The following is a 20987-nucleotide window of genomic DNA, read 5'->3' as shown; positions in this document are numbered from 1 at the left end:
CGTCCTGGCGGGGGTATTAATTAAATCGGTAACGGGGAGCTGGTTCGGTTGGAGCTCTCTCTGGCTGGGACCACCTACGACGGGAGGTGGGGATGGAAGGGTTAAGGGAGGGTTCGGGTGTGCAAACTCAACTGGTCCCCTCCCTTCCCGGTCTCCCCATCACTGGTATTTATCGAGCACTTACTGGGTGCAGAGCCCTGCACTAAGAATTTTCGGGGAGTATAATACACTCGACGTGGCTGACGTGATCCCTGCTGACAGAGAGCTTACAATCCAGTGGGGGACACAGACTCCAAAATATAAATCAGGGTAGAGTAGAGCAGTAGAGTATTAGGATATGTACATTAAGAGTTGGGGGCTGAGAGTGGAGTGGGTATCAAAGGGCTTAGGGGAAACAGACTCAAATAATAATAATAATGGCATTTATTAAGCGCTTACTATGTGCAAAGCACTGTTCTAAGCGCTGGGTTCGTGATGCAGGACAGAGAGAGAGAGAATAAGGTGGGAAAAGAGGTTAGGGAAGGGTTAAGGTGGGAAAAAGAGGTTAGGGAAGGCTTCTTGAAGGAGACAGGCTTTAGTTAGTTTTGGAAATGGGGAGAGTTGTGGTCTGTTGGATATGAAGGGGGAGGGAGTTTCTGGCTGGAGGGAGGACACAGGTGTAATCAATCAATCAATCGTATTTATTGAGCGCTTACTATGTGCAGAGCACTGTACTAAGCGCTTGGGAAGTACAAGTTGGCAACACACAGAGACGGTCCCTACCCAACAGTGGGCTCCCAGTCCAGAAGGGGGAAGTGAGAGTAATTGGCAGTGAGAGACGAGATCGAGATACAGTAAAGAAGATGGTGTTATAGAGGCCAAGTGCGTGGACTCGGTATTGGAGGAAGAAGAACAAGGCTAGGTAGGAGAGGAAGAGCTGACAGTGCCTTAAAACCGACCGTGAGGTGTTTCTGTGTGATGTGGAGATGGATCTGCAACCGTTGGAGACTTCTGAGGCACGGGGAATTGGGAATAGTGCAGTTTTTTTTTTTTATAAAAATGATTCAGGCAGCACAGCGAAGATAGAACTGGAAGGGAGAGGCTGGAGGCAGGGAGGAGAGCGAGGAGACTGACACAGTAGCGGAGATGTGATGTGACGTGGGCTTGGCAGCCGTTCGGATGGAGAGTGAGGGGCAGATATTAGAGATGTTCTGACGTTACAGACGACAGGATTTGGTGACAGACTGATTATGTGGATAAGTGAGAGGTGAGTCGAGGACAACACTGAGGTTATGGGTTCGTGAGGCAGGGGAGATAATAATAATAATAATAATGGCATTTATTAAGCACTTACTATGTGCAAAGCACTGTTCTAAGCGCTGGGGAGGTTACAAGGTGATGGTGGTGGTGTCCACAGTGGTGGGGAAATTGGGAGAGACCCTCTGATGGTTCTATTGCCTAGCACTGTGCTGCCCAACACGGAAAGGTGATGAATCCTCTGGAGCTGTCCCAAAGGATCACCAAGTCACGCCATGATTCAAGTAAGGCTTGTAAACTCCTCGAGGGAAGGGAATATGCCTACTTATTCTAGTGTATTCTCCCAAGGGCTTCCTACAGTGCTCCGCACACAGCAGGTGCTCAATAAACAGTATTGACAGATTGAGAGCACGGAAACAACCCGGCAGGGAACACTGAACACCTGTGCTGCAATTCACCAGATGGTTTTCCAAGGAGCCAAGGAAAACTCACTGGCATTGACTGCACCCTGCATTTTGCCACCACAACCGTTTATCAATCAAAAGTATTGAGTTCCTGCTGTGTACACAGCACTATACTAAGCGTTACAGAGAGTACAGTAGAAGACGACTAGTCCCGATGCTAACTCGGGCCAAAATAAGACCCAGTGTTTGCCCCACAGTGCGTGTCCCCCCCGGTCCCCAAGCCCACCACCACCGCCACGTACCCCCGGCAACTTTACCTGGGCCGTGGCCTGCACTGCTTGAGCCGCTGCCATGGTAATAGCCCCAGCGCCAGTGCCTGAAGATAACGAGCCAATGTTATAGGATGCCAATGGCTGAGAGGAATTCACATTGTAAGCATTGTTGGAAGAGGTTGATGAATTATTGTTTCGGCATCCTAGGTGGTTTAAGGAGTTTAAAACAAAGTGAAATTAAAAATTGGCGCGAGTGTGATTTGAGTGAATTCAAAAACAGATCTATTCCCCTTCTATGCTTGGCTAGCACCTATTAAGCCTTTAAACACCACCAAATTTGCTCATCTGGGCTTTCTGCAAAGTGTCCAATAATGCCAAGAAGAACTGGACTTCTGGTTTTATTTAATCGTCTCCAGCAGTAGCGCAGCAATCCTCTACAAAGCACATCCAGTCCACATTTCAAAGCACACCTTAAAAGGCCATTTTCTAAACCTTCGGTGAATCCATCAATGAATCTGAAAAATGGTATGAGATCTCTCAGAAGCTTTAAAATTACTCCTCTCCTTACAGACACAACACAAACCAAGAGCCAAAAAAAACACCAACCAAAACCAACAAAAACCAATGCTCAAAACTGTATCTAGCAGTGTCTCCCCATAATGAATTTTCATATCTCCTCAGGGTAGGTTTAACAGAATATTAACTGCTGGGATTTAACTGCTGGGTAGATAACGATCCACTAATTAAAGGTTTTACAACATTTTAGTGTGTAGCCATGCTCCAACCTGGAAAATTCAAGGCAGGCAGACCGTGGTCAGAACTGTCATACTAATAAAAATATTCACTGAGAAAGGAATTAGTTAAGCAACTCAACTGCAGCCTCTTCGCACAGACAATAACTACCTTCCACACCACTATACAAGCCTAGAATTCCAAACTGGGGAGACATCATCAACAATACTGGTTCAGTGCTCACCACCTGCAGAACACTGATCAATCAATCGTATTTATTGAGCGCTTACTGTGTGCAGAGCACTGTACTAAGCGCTTGGGAAGTACAAGCTGGCAACATAAAGAGACAGTCCCTACCCAACAGTGGGCTCACAGACTAGAAGATCTAACCCTGTGACCTAGTATGTGCTGACTCCAACACTGGTTCATCAGCTAAGATCCAAGGAGGTTACAGAAGACAGAGAAACCACACTATGACACTTGCCATAACCACACAATGACACTCGTCTCCACTACCGTCTAGCTGACATTAGCCTTCTGACGACATACCAGGTATCAAACAGAACATAAATGAGCCTGTGACTTTTACCGGAAGGTCTGGGATGGATCGGATTCCACATGAATGAGAGAAAGACATTCAGTTGCAGGTTAGGAGGACCTTTAACTACATGCAGCTGTGTATTTGCCACCTGTTTTCCTCAAAGAAACGGAAAGTGGATGCAAGAACTCAATTCAGCAATGAAAATTACCTGGTGTGTTTTCTTTAGAGGCATCTGAAGTGAGAGTGGATAGGAGAGCTTCGGATTTAAACTTCTTTTCAGGAATGTGGTCTGCTGTTGCATGATGTGAGGTTGGGTTGTATTTCCTTTCTGGATAAAAACGAACAAGAAATTTCCCTTCTAAGTTTCCAGGGACTGCAATCAGAGCAGAAGACAGCTTCCTACACAGCTACTAAAACGGGGCCAACTGTGAACTTGTAGTTCTCATCTGCTGTCTTCTGTGAACTCAGCACCAAGTTTACCAGACACATCACTTACTAGTCAATAAAAGGAAAGCCAACACCATGCTGATTTATTTGTCAGATTTTTTTTTAAAGGTATTAGTTAAGCACTGGGGTAGATCCACGCTAATTAAATTGGACCCTGTCCCCGTCCCACATAGGACTCACAGTATTAATCCCCATTCTAGAGATAAGGTATCTGGGGTCCAGAGAAGTTAACTGACTTGCCTAAGGTCATACAGCGGACAAGTGGCAGAGCTGGGATTAGAACCCAGATCCCTGGCCCCTGCTCTATACTCTAGGCCGGCAGTGGCTGCTTCATATTTACGCTTCAACTCTCCGCAGAATCATTTTATTATTCATCAGTCGTAAAACGCCAACAAGGCAGCACTGCCAAAACTTACTCTCTACTGGAGTATGTGAATGGGCGTGGTGGTTATTTACAGGCTGTGAAGGTGTATCCAGTTCCAGTGACCCTGAAAAAACACAGAGATTGAACAGGGTCAGCACAGAAACATACAGTTCATTACGGCTACCGAGTCCCCATCTCCACCCATTACCGGCCGATCTCCTTTTCGAGACGCAAAGCATCTGAGGACAAAGTGTGACAAAGGTCGGAGGTGGCACTATTCACGGTGAGATTTCTGCTGAATCTGGCTGGAGACAGAGAGTGATTTCTGTCAGGCAGTCCCTGCCCTTAATTCCCACCTGTATTCTTTCCCAGCGCTTAGTACGGTGCTCTGCACACACTACGCACTTAATAATTACTACTGCTACTGCTAATAACAACTGTGGTATTTGTTAAGCGCTTACTATGCACCAAGCACTGTACTTAGCCCTGGGATACATACAAGATAATCAGGGTGGACACAATCCCTGCCACAAGGGACACACAGCTTATGTAGAAGGGACAATATTATTATTATTATTAGGGTATTTGTTAAGTGCTTATTACGGGCCAGGCACTGAACTAAGGACTGGATGCACTCACTATCGGCCTACTGAATGCTGGGTCAATGTATTCACTGACTGCAACATCAGGTTTTGTTTTGGTGAAAAATAACTCCCCCAGGAAAAAACTTCCAAAGAGAATCTTGTATGTTTCCCAGATTTCTTTAGGGGTTCTTGCTTTGGTTCCGGTTTGAAGTTCGAGTAGGATTTTGGGAGTGTGGCTCTGCCTAGTCAGAATAAGAATCTTAAACGCAGCTAAAATTCCTCACCCTCACGTAACACTTTCTGGACTCTGCGAGGCTTATAACCAGTCGTTTTTCAATTGTCTGTATACCAACTGATATTACTCATTCCGTTTAGGTAACACACTTTCACAATTCTCTCTTGAAAGCAGACAGCTGAGTTGTCACAGGCCGACAGTTTCGTATTTAAAGTGTTTTGACTTACGTCTCTCCAATATTTCTGTAATTCCGGCATTATCTGCTTCTAGCTCCATTTTAAATTTAGCCAATTCCTGATCCAGCTTTCTCAAATGTCGATCTACCTGTTTCAAAGAAGATAAGATATAACCACCAAAACTTGGGATTTGATGAAAATGCCACTTCTAAAATATCTCCACGTGGCTATAAAGTTTCTACTTATTTCAGAGAATACTTATTAAATGTCTCCAATATTGCACTGAACTTTGTCAGCCTAATACTACATCAAGAGATTCCCTCTCAAAGCGTTTGCATTAAGTTTTGATTATTGCAGTCCAGCCTCAAATGAAGTACCCAAGTGATTCTTCACTAGAAATCCCAAGTCTGTGTTTGAAAAAAGATTAAAAAAGGGACTATACACTAGACTTGAGTAGTAATGACTAGAATTAACATCAGATAAATTAAACTTGGCTCCGTTTGGAGATAAACTAAATTTGGACAACGGTGTAATAGGCATGGACCATTTGCAAAACTATTTCAAAAATTTACTTTCCTACCAGCCCGGAATAAAGTGCATCACTGTATTAATCCTCTGACTCCAAGTGATATGAATTGACCTATTTAAGGAATTAAGATAAAGGGAGATTCTATACAACTTTGGTCAATAAATCCTTGCAGAATTCAACAATCCTCTACATCTGTCCTTTTTTTTCTTCCAACCCACTCTGACCCCAAGCGAGGAAATGTGTCACCGTCTCTAGACTGTGAAATCGTTGTGGGCAGGGAATGTGCCTGATGTTATATTGTACTTCCCCAAGCGCTTAGTACAGTGCTTTGAACACAGTAAGCGCTCCATAAATATGGCTGAATGAACCACTGTGTGCAAATTTAGCATTTTCTATGATTATGAATGGCTAATTTACCTTCAGCCTTCTCTTCCCCAAGATTTAAAAAAAACCCTCAAACACAGCTTTCACAGAAATGTTATTTTCCAATTGTTTTAATCAGCCTCCTCTGGGTTCTCTCCAAGTGGTCTGTATCACTTTTACGTGAAGGCCAAAACAAGTGTTGTGTTATGTAGTAAGGGTCTGACTAGCGGTAAAATTAGGGAGATTAACTTCCTGGTGGCAACTACAGGATAAAGGCTGGTGATCTTTTAAAAATATCCTGCATCTCCTTGGCAGAGAAATTGTACTTGGCTGTATGTTTAAATCAATCCACCAATGGTATTTACTGAGTGTCTACTTGGTGCAGAGCACTGTACTAAGCACTTGGGAGAGAATAATTCAACTGACTTGGTAAACATGGTCCCTGCCCTAAAGGGAACCATGACAGTAAAAGGCAAACCTAAAAGGGAGAACCAATTTATGAAATGCTTATATTTATTTAAAAAAAAACACATAAAGAACTCACATTTACGGGTGAAATGAAAAGTTAAATGATTTACTCAGTTTGAGTCAAGACTATTTAATACAGGTGAAATGAAAAGTTAAATGATTTACTCAGTTTGAGTCAAGACTATTAAAAAAAAAAAGAGGTAAGTTGAAGAGTATGAAGATCACGAGGTAAACCTGAAAAGTACAAAGATAAGCCAAGAGATGCTAAATTATAAACGCATCACCTAAATTCTCAAATTCTACTGGACTCTGCCAAGGATCAACTTTATCATTACCACCTAATAGACACTTATGGTAGTGATATCTGGATGGGGAATAGGAGAGTTTAAGGATTACTTATGAGTAAAATGTTTCAAAAGAGGATTATAAATACACCCAATTCTCCTATAATGCCAAGGTTGCAATCGTGCAAAACCCTGTATTAAGGAAAACTAGTGCTTTGGACTTCATCGTTTTGAAGCCCCAAGAACAAGTCATTCCTTCCATCATCACAGCGGGCTGTAACTAAAACAGGCTCACAGTCACAGGGAGAAAAATTAAAAGAATGACAGGAACTAAGATCAAGTAAAAAATATAATAATAATGATGATAATGATGGTGACGACGATAACCGGGGTATTTGTTAAATTCTTACTATGTGCCAGCACTAGTACTAAGTGCTGGGGTAGTATACAAGATAATCAGGCTGGACAGAGTCCCTGTCCCAAATAGGGCTCGCTAAGTAGAATAACAATAATAATAATAATAATGTTGGCATTTGTTAAGCGCTTACTATGTGCAAAGCGCTGTTCTAAGCGCTGGGAGGATACATGGTGATCAGGTTGTCCCACGTGGGGCTCACAGTCTTAATCCCCATTTTACAGATGAGGGAACTGAGGCTCAGAGAAGTTAAGTGACTTGCCTACTTAACTACTTAAGCAGAAAGGAGAAGAGGTATTGAATCCTCATTTTCAGACGAGGAAACTAAGACATGGAGAATTTAAGAGACTGGCCCAAGGTCACCCAGCAGGCAAAAGGCAAAAACAGTGACTAGAACCCAGATGCTCAGACTCCCAAGCCCACGTTCTTGCCACTGGGCTAGAAACATCTGGCATATCAACAAATTACAAATATAATACACAACTTTTAAAGGCCCAGGTTTCGTTATTCTAATGAAAGAGGGGAAAATTGTATTTTGGAACTAACAATACCTATACTGACCACAGTGTGCTAAAATAAACCGAAAGCAAAACTACAGGGGTGGCAGGGGAGACTTCAAAGTAAAATGGGGAAAAAAAAAAAAGATGAAAAACAAAATGAAAGAAAAGAGATGGTTGGCCACATTACTAAGTTCAATCACAACACAACTCTTTCATTCCATCCGTCTCACGTGAAGCCTGGCCGCAGTCTAAAATTCATTAGTTTCAAGAGGCTTTTGAGGAAAAAAACCCCCAAAGAAACAGTAAACCCCACTTTTATACTTTTCTGGGAACTTGGTAGATATGTTTGCTGTGTTGACTCCATTAAGAAAGCAGCTGAGTCCACAGCTGGCTCCACATCCCTTACAGTTTTATATAGCTTGCCCACTGCCCATTTGGGTAGCACATTTCAAAAAGACAACAAAAAACCCTGTGGGAGGTAACTGAACATACACACACACACACACGCACGCACGCACCTGAATAATTATAAGAAGGAAACGCAAACTGCAAGAAATCCCATGTTTTCAATGATGTCTTCGGTAAGAATTTAGTGCACTGGCAGGAATAAAAATTAATGAGGGTCTAAAAAAGAAAGTATAAATTGTGGGGAAACAAATTATGACTGTAAGATCACTGTGGTCAGGGAACATGTCTGCTACCTCTTGTACTGTACTCTCCTAAGTGCTTAGTACAGTGCTCTGCACATAGTAAGCACTCAATAAATGTAATTGATTGACTGCGCTGAAGCTAATGTGGGCCTCCTCTACATGTAAAGATTCATTCATTCATTCATTCAATCATATTTATTGAGCGCTTACTGTGTGCAGGGCACTGTATTAAGCGCTTGGAAAGTACAATTTGGCAACAGAGACAATCCCTACCCAACAACGGGCTCACAGTCTAGAAGGAGGAGACAGGCAACAAAATAAAACAAGTAGACAGGCGTCAATACTATCAAAATAAATGAATAGAATTAGAGATATATACATAATGATGGGGCGACTGAGGCCCAGGTAGGTTAAGTTCATTCATTCATTCAATCATATTTGTTGAGCGCTTACTGTGTGCAGGGTGCTGTACTAAGCGCTTGGAAAGCACAATTTGGCAACAGGGACAGAGACAATCCCTTCTTGACTCATTGTGAGGGTAAGTGAAAAAGCCAAGACAGTCCAGCTTGTAACTGCTAGATCCAGAAACAGGAGAGGTATTGAAAGAAAACGGCTAACTAGACCAACCAATAAGCCTAACACCAGCCAAGACAGAGAGCATATCATCATCATCATCATCAATCGTATTTATTGAGCGCTTACTGTGTGCAGAGCACTGTACTAAGTGCTTGGGAAGTACAAATTGGCAACATATAGAGACAGTCCCTACCCAACAGTGGGCTCCCAGTCTAAAAGGGGGAGACAGAGAACAAAACCAAACATACTAACAAAATAAAATAAATAGAGTAGATATGTACAAGTAAAATAAATAGAGTAATAAATACGTACAAACATATATACATATATACAGGTTAGACTGGTATACGAAGCCACATTCTTGAAGTCCTGAATATGGTCGCTTCCTTAAGAGTACAACACAATTAACTCTGGTCCAAAATCTATTCATTTAAAACCTCACCTCCAGTTTCACCCCTCACTTTCTGAAATTTGAATGAAGGTTTTCGTAATGTGCCACTATGCACGCGCACACGCACACCGTGGTAAAAGGATCTTTTGTGATTTACTGCATGAATGAGCCATGAATTGCAGTTTATTATCCACCTTGGGCTTCTCACCTAAGGAATCCTGGACCTTAAAAGAAAATTCTTAGCCAATGAGTAGCTGGACAGGTAAAAGCACTAGATGATGGTAATCCATTCACCAGACTTTAATACTGGACCTTAATACCTCAAGTCCTCAAATTTGCCATTTCACAAAGGAATTTAGTTTGAATATCTTTCTAAGTTTGGGAAGCAGCGTGGCCTAGTGGGTGTAACACAGGCCTGGAAGCCAAAAGGACCTGGATTCTAATGCCACACGTCTGCTGTGTAACCTTGGGCAAATCACTTAACTGCTCTGTGCCTTAGTTACCTCATCTGTCAAATGGGGATTAAGACTGTAAGCCCTAGGAGGAACCAGGATTGTATCCAATTTGATTAGCTTGTATCTACCCCAGTCATATTGACTGCTTATTGTGCGCAGGGCACTGTACTAAGCGTTTGAGAGAGTACGGCAACAATATAACAGACTCCCTGCCCACAGTGAGCTCACAGTCTAGAACGAGCTTACCCCAGAGCTTAGTACACTGCCTGGCACACAGTAAGCGCTTAACAAATACAGATTTTTTTTTTAAGTACCTGTCAGTACTGCGTTATTCTGTCCACTATGCCAAGTGGCCACCAATGCGATATAATACATGCCATTTTTGGATTCGAACTCCTGCAGCCGCTGCCACGGAGTTCCCTGCTGCTCTCCCACATGACACGGCAGGCCGAGGAACACGAATCACCAAAGCCACAGCACAGAACCCAGAAACGGCAGCTGAAGAGGCAGGGGGACCAGGCATTGCTAGAATCTGGCATAATAGGCCCACCTGGAAACATGGCCTCTCCGCTTTTAGGCCACGAAGGATAAGTTACACAGAACTGAAAAGACAAAAAAACCCCAAACAAACCCCTTAAATCTTCCACCACTACTAAAAATAGCATTTCTTAAGCACTGTACTAAGCACAGAAGTAGATGCAAAATAATCAGATCAGACCCCGCTCTTATCTTACAATGGAGTTGGTGGTCTAAGAGGCAAAAAGAGCAGGTATCTTAATGCCCATTTTCCAGATGAGGAAACTGAAGCCGAGAAGAGTTACATGACTTACCCAAGGTCACACAACAGGTAAGCGCAAGCTCCCAGTCCAGACATTACCCTCAGTCTGTAAGTTCCAAGCGGGTATGGGTCCAGTCTACCTACTTTATTGTACTTTACCCTCCAAAAAGTGCTCAACACGGTGCTCAGCACCCTGTAATAAATACGATTGATTGATTGATTGATTGATTGTAAGGGCTTAAATACTATTAGACTGAAAGGGACGGAGCAAGGATTTAGTGCCTGAGCCTGCTGACTCGCAAGCCCGTGCTCTTTCCACTAAGCCACGCTGCTGATGGTTCATTTCCAGTCCACAGAAACCATCTGTTTGGTCTCACTATCCAACGACTAAATTGAGGTTCTCCTTTCAAAGGTTTAAAACTGCCTCCAGATTGATGTAAATTCACGATGCAGAATGCCCGGGAAAAGAGGAGAGTGGGGGGAGAAGGGAGATACAAGGGGGTTTCCTATCCACTGGGCACTTTCTGTGTGCACAGCACTGTTTGGAAGTACGATGCAACAGAGTTGGTAGATATATTCCCTGACCAAAGCGAGCGTACAGTTTAGAGGGATGAGCTTATAGTCTAGAGATCTACCTATGATGCCCTGTTTCACTTCCTAGGGTCACCACAAGAAAGCTGTCCTTCTGCCTAAACAAATAATAATAATAATGGCATTTATTAAGCGCTTACTATGTGCAAAGCACTGTTCTAAGTGTTGGGGAGGTTACAAGGTGATCAGGTTGTCCCACGGAAGGCTCACAGCCTTAATCCCCATTTTACAGATGAGGGCACTGAGGCCCAGAGAAGTGAAGTGACACAGCTGACAGTTGGCAGAGCCGGGATTCGAACCCACGACCTCTGACTCCAAAGCCCGGGCCCTTTCCGCTGAGCCACGCCGCTTCTCTAAATCAATCTAAAACAAATCAATCAGTTGATCCATCGACGGTATTTACTGAGCGGTTACTTTGTGCTGGGCAACTTCACCTGCTGCTGCCCCGGCTCCAGCCCCAGCACTCAGGACGGAAGCTAGATGTGAAGACGGGGAGGGTATCGTTCAGGCGCTTAGTACAGTGCTCTGCACATAGTAAGCGCTCAATAAATACGATTGATGATGATGATGATGATATCTTAAGACTGCAGGTTGGAGTTTCTAAAGAACACTGAGTTACTGGACTTAAGTCATCTTAAAAGACCCCAGTGCCTTGAGCTTGCTCTGTCCTGATAAAGAGTCTAGATAAGTTTTTTTGGGGGGGGCAAGGGGGTACGGGGATGGGGTGTCAAAGATGATTTTGCCAATAGTGAGACCGCACCGATGAATGAGTTTCTGGGGGAGCCGCTCACACACCTGGTCTGTGAAAACTCAGTAATGCACCTTTTTGGGTGAGCACTGCTCAGACTCCAACACGGAAAAGGTATGTTCTAAAAATAATAATCCTTATGGTATTTGTTAAGCGCCTACTATATGCCAGGCCTCTGTACTAAGCCCTGGGGTAGAGACAGGATAAGCAGGTTGACCGCCGTCCCCGTCCCACGTGGGGCTCACAGTATTAATCCCCAGTTTACAGATGAGGTAACTGAGGCACGGAGAAGTGAAGTGACCTGCCCGAGGTCACAGAAGACAAGTGGCGGGGCCAGAATTAGAACCCAGGTCCTTCTATGCTGCTTCTCTGTTAAACTGTACTCTCCCAAGAGCTAAGGACAGCGCTCTGCACACAGTAAGCCTCAATAAATAGAATTGATGCATCCCTGCTCTCAAAAAGCTTACAGTTGTAGGCAACTCTGTGAAATTTCCCTGGTTTTAAACACCTCCTTCTTGGTTCCCCCCGCCCCTCCCCACGGTCTCTGTTAAGCATTTACTAACGTGCCAGGCACTGTTCTAAGCGCTGGGGTAGATCCAAGGTGATCAGGTTGTCCCACGTGGGGCTCACAGTCTTCATCCCCATTTCACAGATGAGGGAACTGAGGCCCAGAGAAGTTAACTGACTTGCCCCGGGTCACACAGCTGACAAGTGGCGGAGCCGGGATTAGAACCCACGACCCCTGGCTCCCCAGCCGTGTGCTCCTTCACCGAGCCACGCTGCTTCCCTACAAGCTAATCAGGTTGGACACAGTCCCTGTCCCACACGGGGCTCACGGTATTAATCCCCATTTTTCAGATGTGGTAACAGAGGCACAGAGAAGTCTGATGACTTGCCCAAGGTTCCACAGCAGAAAAATGGCAGAGCCTGAATTAGAACCCATGTCCTTCTGACTCCCAGGCTCCAGCAGGGCTCCCTTCTCCTCAATCTCTGAAGTACTGCACAGTATGATTAAGGAGAAGCAGCATGGCGAAAGAGCATGGGCTTTGGAGTCAGAAGTCATGGGTTCAAATCCCGGCTCCGCCCACTGTCAGCTGTGTGACTTTGGGCAAGTCACTTCACTTCTCTGGGCCTCAGTTACCTCATCTGTAAAATGGGGATAAAGACTGTGAGCCCCCCGTGGGACAACCTGATCACCTTGTAAGCTCCCCAGCTCTTAGAACAGTGCTTTGCACGTGGTAAGCGCTTAATGAATGCTATCAAAAAAAAAAATTCAATTTAGGATCAGTTGACCTATCGATTGAGCACAGATAATGACAGCTCTCTTGTGAGTTAGCACAAGGTGCCTGTTTGCTGACTGGGGTGCGTATATTTACAAAATTACGCATTTACACACAAATACATTAAAAAAAATCTAATTTGGAATTTTAATTTTGCAACCTATTTACATTGCTATTTGATAAGGTTTACAACAGTTTTTTTTTTAAATTACAGGTCACTTTGGTCCACTTGGGCTGTATTGGGAACAAATTAATGCATTTTATATTTTTCCTATGGGAAACCGTACTTCATTTAGTGTTCTTTTGCTCAACCTACTGTTACCACTGGAGTGCTAAAAGCCAGGTACATACAGCAAAACTAATCTGTACATTAGCTACCGGCCGGCTATTTCAAAGTAGAAAGGATTTCAACAGAGCTCGCCAAACTCTTCTGTACATTAGCTCTTTAATGGTGTTGCCCAGAGATCTTCAGGTCACCCCATACTCACCTGCATCTTGGGAGAGCAAGATGTGCGAAAATTGGGGGCTGTAACCCCCCTATGTTAGGGGTGAGGGGGAGATATGCCACTGGGTGATGGTTTTAACTCCATCAAGAATCTCTGCCTGACCTCTAAAAGTTGCATTACTGAGCGCCCGCTTGGTGCACTGAACTGTACCAAGTACTCAGGATGTGCAGAATGAAGAAGTGAAGAAGCATTCCCTGCCCTTAAAGGAGCTTATACTCAAATAAGGGAGACCAACGTGAAAATATTTACAACTGTACTGGTCAAAGTAAATAAATAAATATAAATATGTTTATATTTATATAAACATATATATTTATATAAATTTAATTTATATATATATTTTATATTATATATATGTTTATATGCATAAACATATGTTTATATAATATAAAATATATAAAAATTGAATTAAATATATATATATATATATTTAATTTAATTTATATATATTTTATATTATATATATGTTTATATAAATATAAACATATATGTTTATAATACAAATGACTGCTGAGATTGGTTATGAGTAAGTTCAAAAGCGATCGTGTTGGCTAATGGGGTGCTCAGAAATTAATCACGGAAGGGCTGTTGGAAGAGGTGGGATTTTTAGGAAGGCCCTGAATATGGAGAGGACCATGGTCCACCAGATTTGTGGTGGAGGGAGTTTCAGCCTGGGGACCAATATAATGATTAATAATAATCGTTAAGCTCTTACTCTGTGCCAAGCACTGGAGTGGATACGAGCAAACTGGGTTGGACAAACGTGGGGCTCCCGGTCTCAACCTCCATTTTACAGGAGAGGTAACTGAGGCCCAGAGGAAGGGCAGTGACTCGCCCAAGGCCACGCAGCAGACACGTGGTGGAGCCGGGATGAGAACCCACGACCTTCTGACCCGCAGGCCCGCACTCTATCCCCTATGCCATGTAAACGGAGGAGGGACGAGGGGGTCGCGGTGGAAGAACCAAGCGCGAGGTCCAGTTAGGAGGCTGGCTTGAGAGGAACGAGGAGAGCCGGTTGGGGGGTGAGCGGGCAAAGGGGGCTGGTGTGGAAGATGGAGAAAGTTGGTGAAGGAGGAGTTTCTGCGTCGATGCGGAGGAAAATGGAAAGCCAGTGGAGGGACTCGGAGAGACGGGAGGTGTGAGCTGAGCGACGCTTCAAGGAGATGATCCGGGCAGCAGCGCATAGCACAGAGTGGACAGAGGAGAGGCTGGAGTCAGAAGGACCAGCGTGGAGGCTGGTGCAGAAGTCTAGCCGTGCCATGACCCGAGCTTGCACTGCACTAGTATCAGTGGACTAGAGGTTCGCGTGGAAAGAAGGAGTGGAGTCACAGCACGCTGTGCAGGAAGAACCGGTGGGAATGTGAGAGTTGAAAGATCAGGAGGAGTCAGTGACGACAGCCAGTTTGTAGGCTTCTGGACCAAAGAGGACGGTAGTGTTGTCAACTGAGATGGACTGTGATGCCTATAGTCTTCACCTCACCGGCTCCGGAATCTTAGGAATATCGCCACTTTGTTGCTTGGGCCCTAGATATGACCCCCCATGGAAAAATGATGCCCTGGTGCTGGTGGTGGTGGTGGGGACGACACACGACTGCTAGGAATGCCCACCTGCCGCGGTGCACAATTATGGGCCATTCTCCAAGAGAGGGACCCTCCGATCGTGGCTGCCAAGGCAGAAGCAGCAGGAGTTCCCCACTCTCATCAATGCTGGAGTGTGCCGCAGAAGGAGCAGGAACCGCTCCCCACCCCGGCTGGCATCCTACTTTCTCCATCACGGCCGATGGGTGATGGCATTGAAGAAAAGCGGTGGCGAAGAGGAGAGGAGGCATCGTGTGCCACACTTAGGACTGGGCAGGACTCTGTACTCTGATTAAAACTGAGGAATTATGTAGATTCCACTAACTGAAGTTGCAGCTTGCAGGAAAATCACATTTTTATGTAGAATCTGGCACAAAAATGACAAACGCTGGTTTCATTTGCATACTTTTACAGTGTCTCGCCGAGGAGCCACATATTTACGTTATATAAATCACACAAGTAAACGTTTACTGATGTAAGTCTTCGGGACAAGAATACTGCAAATCCAAAGTCTGCCAAATACAGCATTAAGCTTTTTAGAGTCTAAACTCAGAATACAAATAAAGACTGGGTATAACTTCTCGGCTTTCCAGGATTTAGATTTTATTCCCACTGCTAGAATCTATTTAGATGCACAGATGATTTTCTCTTTCCCCATTCCTTCCTATAACCTTATCAAATACACGTGTGAATGAGCGTTATTATTACCGGACTGTAAAGGGTAGGCACGAGATGCCGTAGCAGTGCGTTACCTGCTGACTACAGTAGATAGGTCAACACGCAAACTGATTAAAATTTGATGATTTAAAATAAAACCAAAGTCAATTTCTGTTTTTACATTAACAGGAGAATTAATTCCCTAAGCAATTCAGACTCAAGGCCAAAGCTTCCGTTTGGTAACGTATTATCTGACGTTTCTAGGCTTTTCACTATTTCTCATCACAAGACTTAAAAAAGTATATTTTAAAGATGGACTGAAAACCAAAAATCACATCTGCTTCAGGCGTTCAGCCTTGGTGAATAGATAATGTCATAGCGTAACTCAAGATAAAAATCATTTATCATCAAATCCTAACTGATTATAGCAAAAGAAATTATCAAACTCTAAATGTGCACCAGTTCTACTTACCAAGTCATAGATCTGATTGGCCAACTGCACCTTCTCGTCTGCATCCTCCAAAGCTTTATAGTAATCCTGAAAGAAGAGATTATAATTTTAAAGACCGAAACAGTTGGACATTAGCGCTTGTATGATTACTTAGCACTGACACCGTCAAATCAACAACAACTTGATAGAAAGTGAAATCATTAAACCATTTTTTGTACCTTCCAAATCTTGGACATTTCCAGAAATTTTTATTCTTTTGTTTGGTAAATTATAAACATGAAACCATAAGGAAATTGGGTGAATTTCTGCATTGCTTATTTTGTGCATTCAGCGATCTTTCTTAATTCACCAGCTCTGAGTTCAGTGCTCTGCACATTAACCACTCCATAAATACCACTGATTAACTCAAAGAAGTTCTGAAGGAAGACCTTAAGAATCGGCAAAATGTTGCAGACGTCCAGAGGAACTTAAAAAAAAAAAAGGGCCACCGATATTAGCATCCTGTACTGATTCGCTGATGGTCCTATTTCTAAACAGCCAAACCAACACCTGTCAAAAATTATCTGAACCTACTTATATGACCCCTATTGCAACCTATGGATTCATTCAGCCCTCTGACCCAAAAAGAGATTTGGAAAAAAATGGGGACAAAACAGTCAACAAACTTCAGACCCGGAAAAATGACGAGCATACTGATTGTAAAAGCAAGCAATTCCCAGTTTGGTTTTTATACCTGTTCTAACAAACTCTACTTTTAAAATGACAGCCCAGTAATAGCACTAATGCTTACAGTACCTCTAAAGCCTTATGATGTGCCTACTGGATGCTAGACAATCAGGTTGGACACAGACCCCGTCCCACCGGGGGCTCACAGTCTAATTAGGAAGGATTAGGATTTAATCCCCCCCACTTTTTTTTAAAACAGACAAGGAAACTGAGGCACAGAAAAGTTAGGTGAGTTACCCAAGGTCAAACAGCAGTTCCAGCTGTGAAGCCAGGACTAGAACCAGGTTCTCTGCCCCCCGCTTCCTCACCCCAACAAACACTCTGGATTAATCACCCTTGTTCTTTACTTAAACTGCACAATATTAACCAATTCCCATTTCTAAGTAACTGCGTCGGTCTCGGCACAAGAATGGCAGTGAGGGGCTTTGCAACGCTAGCAATCCCTGTTGGGTGTGGAAATGGCCCACAGCCAGTCAGGGGTATTTCTGGAGCCCTACTGTGTGCACAGCACCGTCCTAAGTGTTTGGTTCAATACAATAATAGAGACGGAACTGAGGCCGCCCCTGTCACCAAGAAGCTTCCAACTAAGAGGGAGAGACGGACATTAAAATAGGCAGGAGAAGAGCAGAGTGTAAAGATACGGACCTAAGTGTTGTGGGGGCTAGGAACACATTTGCTCCAATAACCCAGAAGGCCAGAGGCAGGATCATCTGGCAACCTCCAGTACCAACTGGCTTCTAAGGGCCTCCCCTCCCCGAAAATTAATAATGATGATAATAATAACTGCGGCATTTGTTAAGCGCTTACTGGGTGCCGGGCACTGAACTAAGCACTGGCAAAGATACAAGCAAATCAGGTTAGAGACGGTCCCTGTCCCACCTAGGGCTCCCAGTCTTAACCCCCATTTTACAGACGCGGTACGTTAAGTGACTTGCCCCAGGTTACAGGCAAAGTCGCGGAGCCGGGATTAGAACCCAGGACCTTCTGACCCCTAAATTTGCAAAGGGTGAGCCAGCTGCAAAGCCCATGAGGTCCAGATCCTTGTCTGGCCAACCTCCAACGGGGACAGTCGCTCCCAAATTCCGCTAAGGAGCATGCGGGGAGGCCTAAGGGTCTCCACAACTAACCTGACCTCTGGTTATGATGAGCCCCTGGGTGGAGATGTCCATTTCTAGCACCCCAAGGAGCCCCCCGGGAGCTTTGGGGGTGGTCCGGCGCTCTGGGGGTGCAGCATGCCACTTGGCTTAGTGACTTCCCCTTCCGTTTTTCCACGGTTGAAAGTCACCGGACCACTGTGTCTCTCGAACACTACTACCGTGGAGCTCAATCAGCCACCCGTTCTACAAAACTGGTCGTGAGAAAGCCTGATAAGAAAGGAAAATCCTTCTGTACGTTCGCGTGCTTTGTGAAGACCTGAGACTAGTCGTAGGGAAGGGTTTGTGATTTTCAGATGAGGTCACTATAGTTACAGAAACAAAATATAAGGAAAAACGTTATGTAGAAAACCTCTCAATTACTGTAAATCCCAATACTTTCAATTCTACAGCATCGCTATACAACGAACCAACAGAATTCCATCTGAATTCCCGGTCGTTATTTCAAAAACACTTCAAAACAACATTTTTCTGCGTTTCTCAGAAACTCTCAGTCTCTGTGACCTAAACGTACTTTTTTGATGGATGTCATTTGTTCTTCCCTCCATTCCGGCTTATTTTTCTTTGCATTCATGAAGAATTCACTGACTCTCTGCTCTAGTTGATCCATTGCATCTACAATATACAAAAAACACAAAGTTTATGATATCGGGAGTTTTACATTGAATATATTCTACTTTACAATATCTGAGAGCTCTCTTCAGTGTGAGAACTTAATTCATCACATTTTAGTATAGAACAGAGGAAGAAGGGAAAGAGAAAAGGCACGAAATAAAACATTTTGAGAATTTCTTTTCAGAGGAATGTTGGATATTTCAACATCCACCGAACAGGGACAAATCTTCAAAATAACCAAATTTTGAAAATGTTTTTAATTATCTGTTTAATAACCGTATCCTTAAAACCACTAACGTCATTTTTTCTTTTTCAAAATTACATTTTCCTTAGAGTGCCTTGATAATTTCATCATCTTAAGGATGTCAAAAAGGCAAGTCACAGAAATTGAATAAATTACAAGGAGCATCGCACTAGGCAAGGTCTCGGTCTTAACGTCTACACTACTCACTACCATTAGGATTTGATAAAGTAATAAAAGGCATTGTTTTTGCTAAAACAAGAGACCCCTGATTAACTGAGTTGAACAACGCTTTCCTCACGCTTTTCCAAAATCACTACTATTAATAAGTTTACCTTTCAAGCATTCTGGTGTTTTCAATACTTTACTTCTTTACTTAACTTTTCTTTTCATCCCTATCTAAAATGACTTGGCAACCGTCAAACTCTTGAAGCTGTGCAAAGAAACAATGAAACTCCCAATTCGGCTACTGAAACTTCTAAAATCCTGATTTCCGTTTACACGCATTATCTAGTAAAAAGCTGGAGGACTGAGGAAAAATTACATGGGGAAAAAATCCAGAGTAAAATTCCATCCAGTTATTGGGATGTCTCCTGTAAATTACGTAGCAACGAACATTAGGAAATATTAATGGAAAATGTAATAGTTGTATAATTCGAGGTTTGTACTTTTTCCAAGCTTCACACTAATGAAAACTTTCACTGCATCTCACTCCATCCTTTCCAATACACCCAAGGAGTTTCTTCAATAGCTCAGCAACCGAGCCCAAGCACGATTGCTTCGTCAAAAGAACATTCCCTATTTATTCGACAGTCTGCACTGGGCAATACGGCACGGAAAGCACTGTATTAAGCACAGGGAAAAATATACGAGGATGAGATGGGAATTAGACACGGTTCCTGGGCCTCAAGGGGCTTATAATCTAAGAATATAGAGTCATAAGGACCCGAGAGTCAGAGGACCTGAGTTCTCATCCCGGCTCCACCACGAGTCTGCTGGGTGACCTTGGGCAAGTCACTTCTCTGTGCCTCAGTTACCTCATCTGTAAAATAGGGATTAAGACTCTAGACTGTAAACTCGTTGTGGGCAGGGGGAATGTGCCTGCTCAGTCTGTTGTACCGTACTCTCCCAAGAGCTTAGAACAGTGCTCTGCATGCGGTTGAAGCGCTCAATAAATATGGCTTTCTGACTGACTGAGAGCCACCAGTGGGACAGGAATTAGTGTCCTGTACAACCTGATTCGCTTGCAGCTACCACAGTGCTTAGTACAGTGCCTAGACCATAGTACGTGCTTAAATACCGTAAAAAAAAAAACAGAGGGAGAGAGGACTGATGACAGGAAAGGCGAAATGATACACAAATGAAGTACGAGCACAGGAAATATACTAAGGATAATTGGGTTTTGCAGTCGGCCTCGTAGTTTCTCCCTTACTGAAAAGATTAAACAGAGGGAGAGAGGATTGATGACAGGAAAGGTGAAACGATACACAGTACGAGCACAGGAAATATACTAAGAATAGTTAGGTTTTGTAGTTGGCCTCGTAGCTTCTCCCTTACTAAAGGAGTGGAATTTCCAGCTCCCTAACCGCATTTTGGATGAGGTTCGAGTTTTAAAGCCTTTATAACAGTGGGTGGATTTGAGCGAGATTTGGTATTGGAGGAAGGCTTGGGTCGCCATGACAGATCAATCAATCGTATTTATTGAGCGCTTACTATGTGCAGAGCACTGTACTAAGCGCTTGGGAAGTACAAATTGGCAACACATAGAGACAGTCCCTACCCAACAGTGGGCTCACAGTCTAAAAGATCACCCCAGGTTAAGGCAGAAGGTAGGACAAAAATAGAGCAGAATGTTTTCACCGTGCCACCTGTGCTGGCACCAGTTGAACGAATGAACCTCAGCGCTGACTTTCGCCTCCACCCTCCCCGGCACAAACTCTTCTCCCCTCCGGCAATCATCACCGGAGCTCACAGCTTCTTCTATTGCTGACACTGCGGCTTATAAAGCGTATAATGGCGCTGTAAACGGATAAACGTTAT

At 43.7% G+C, this 20987-nt stretch overlaps 1 protein-coding gene across 4 annotated transcripts in view; it reads right to left on the bottom strand.

Moving 5' to 3' along the window:
• ING3 (inhibitor of growth family member 3) overlaps positions 1-20987 on the bottom strand; it is a 40414-nt gene that overhangs the window by 6038 nt on the left and 13389 nt on the right. For 2 of the 4 annotated variants that reach the window (XR_005452530.1, XM_038752416.1), the window contains exons 3-8: positions 18606-18706; positions 16233-16298; positions 5043-5139; positions 4049-4120; positions 3394-3513; positions 1958-2115 (exon numbers count right to left, since the gene is read on the bottom strand). Coding sequence is in view for 3 of the 4 variants with exons in the window: in XM_038752416.1 (XP_038608344.1) it covers positions 1958-2115; positions 3394-3513; positions 4049-4120; positions 5043-5139; positions 16233-16298; positions 18606-18706 (614 nt within the window). In the remaining variant the exon portion in view is untranslated. Of the gene's footprint in view, positions 1-1957; positions 2116-3393; positions 3514-4048; positions 4121-5042; positions 5140-16232; positions 16299-18605; positions 18707-20987 lie in introns of those variants that run through there. The other 2 variants (XM_038752418.1, XM_038752419.1) reach the window with 2 other exon arrangements.

The sequence above is a fragment of the Tachyglossus aculeatus genome, chromosome 10 (assembly GCF_015852505.1).
Source record: "Tachyglossus aculeatus isolate mTacAcu1 chromosome 10, mTacAcu1.pri, whole genome shotgun sequence".
Lineage (NCBI taxonomy): Eukaryota > Metazoa > Chordata > Mammalia > Monotremata > Tachyglossidae > Tachyglossus > Tachyglossus aculeatus.
Note: the sequence above shows the minus strand (reverse complement) of the source record. Positions and strands in the feature narration are given on the sequence as shown.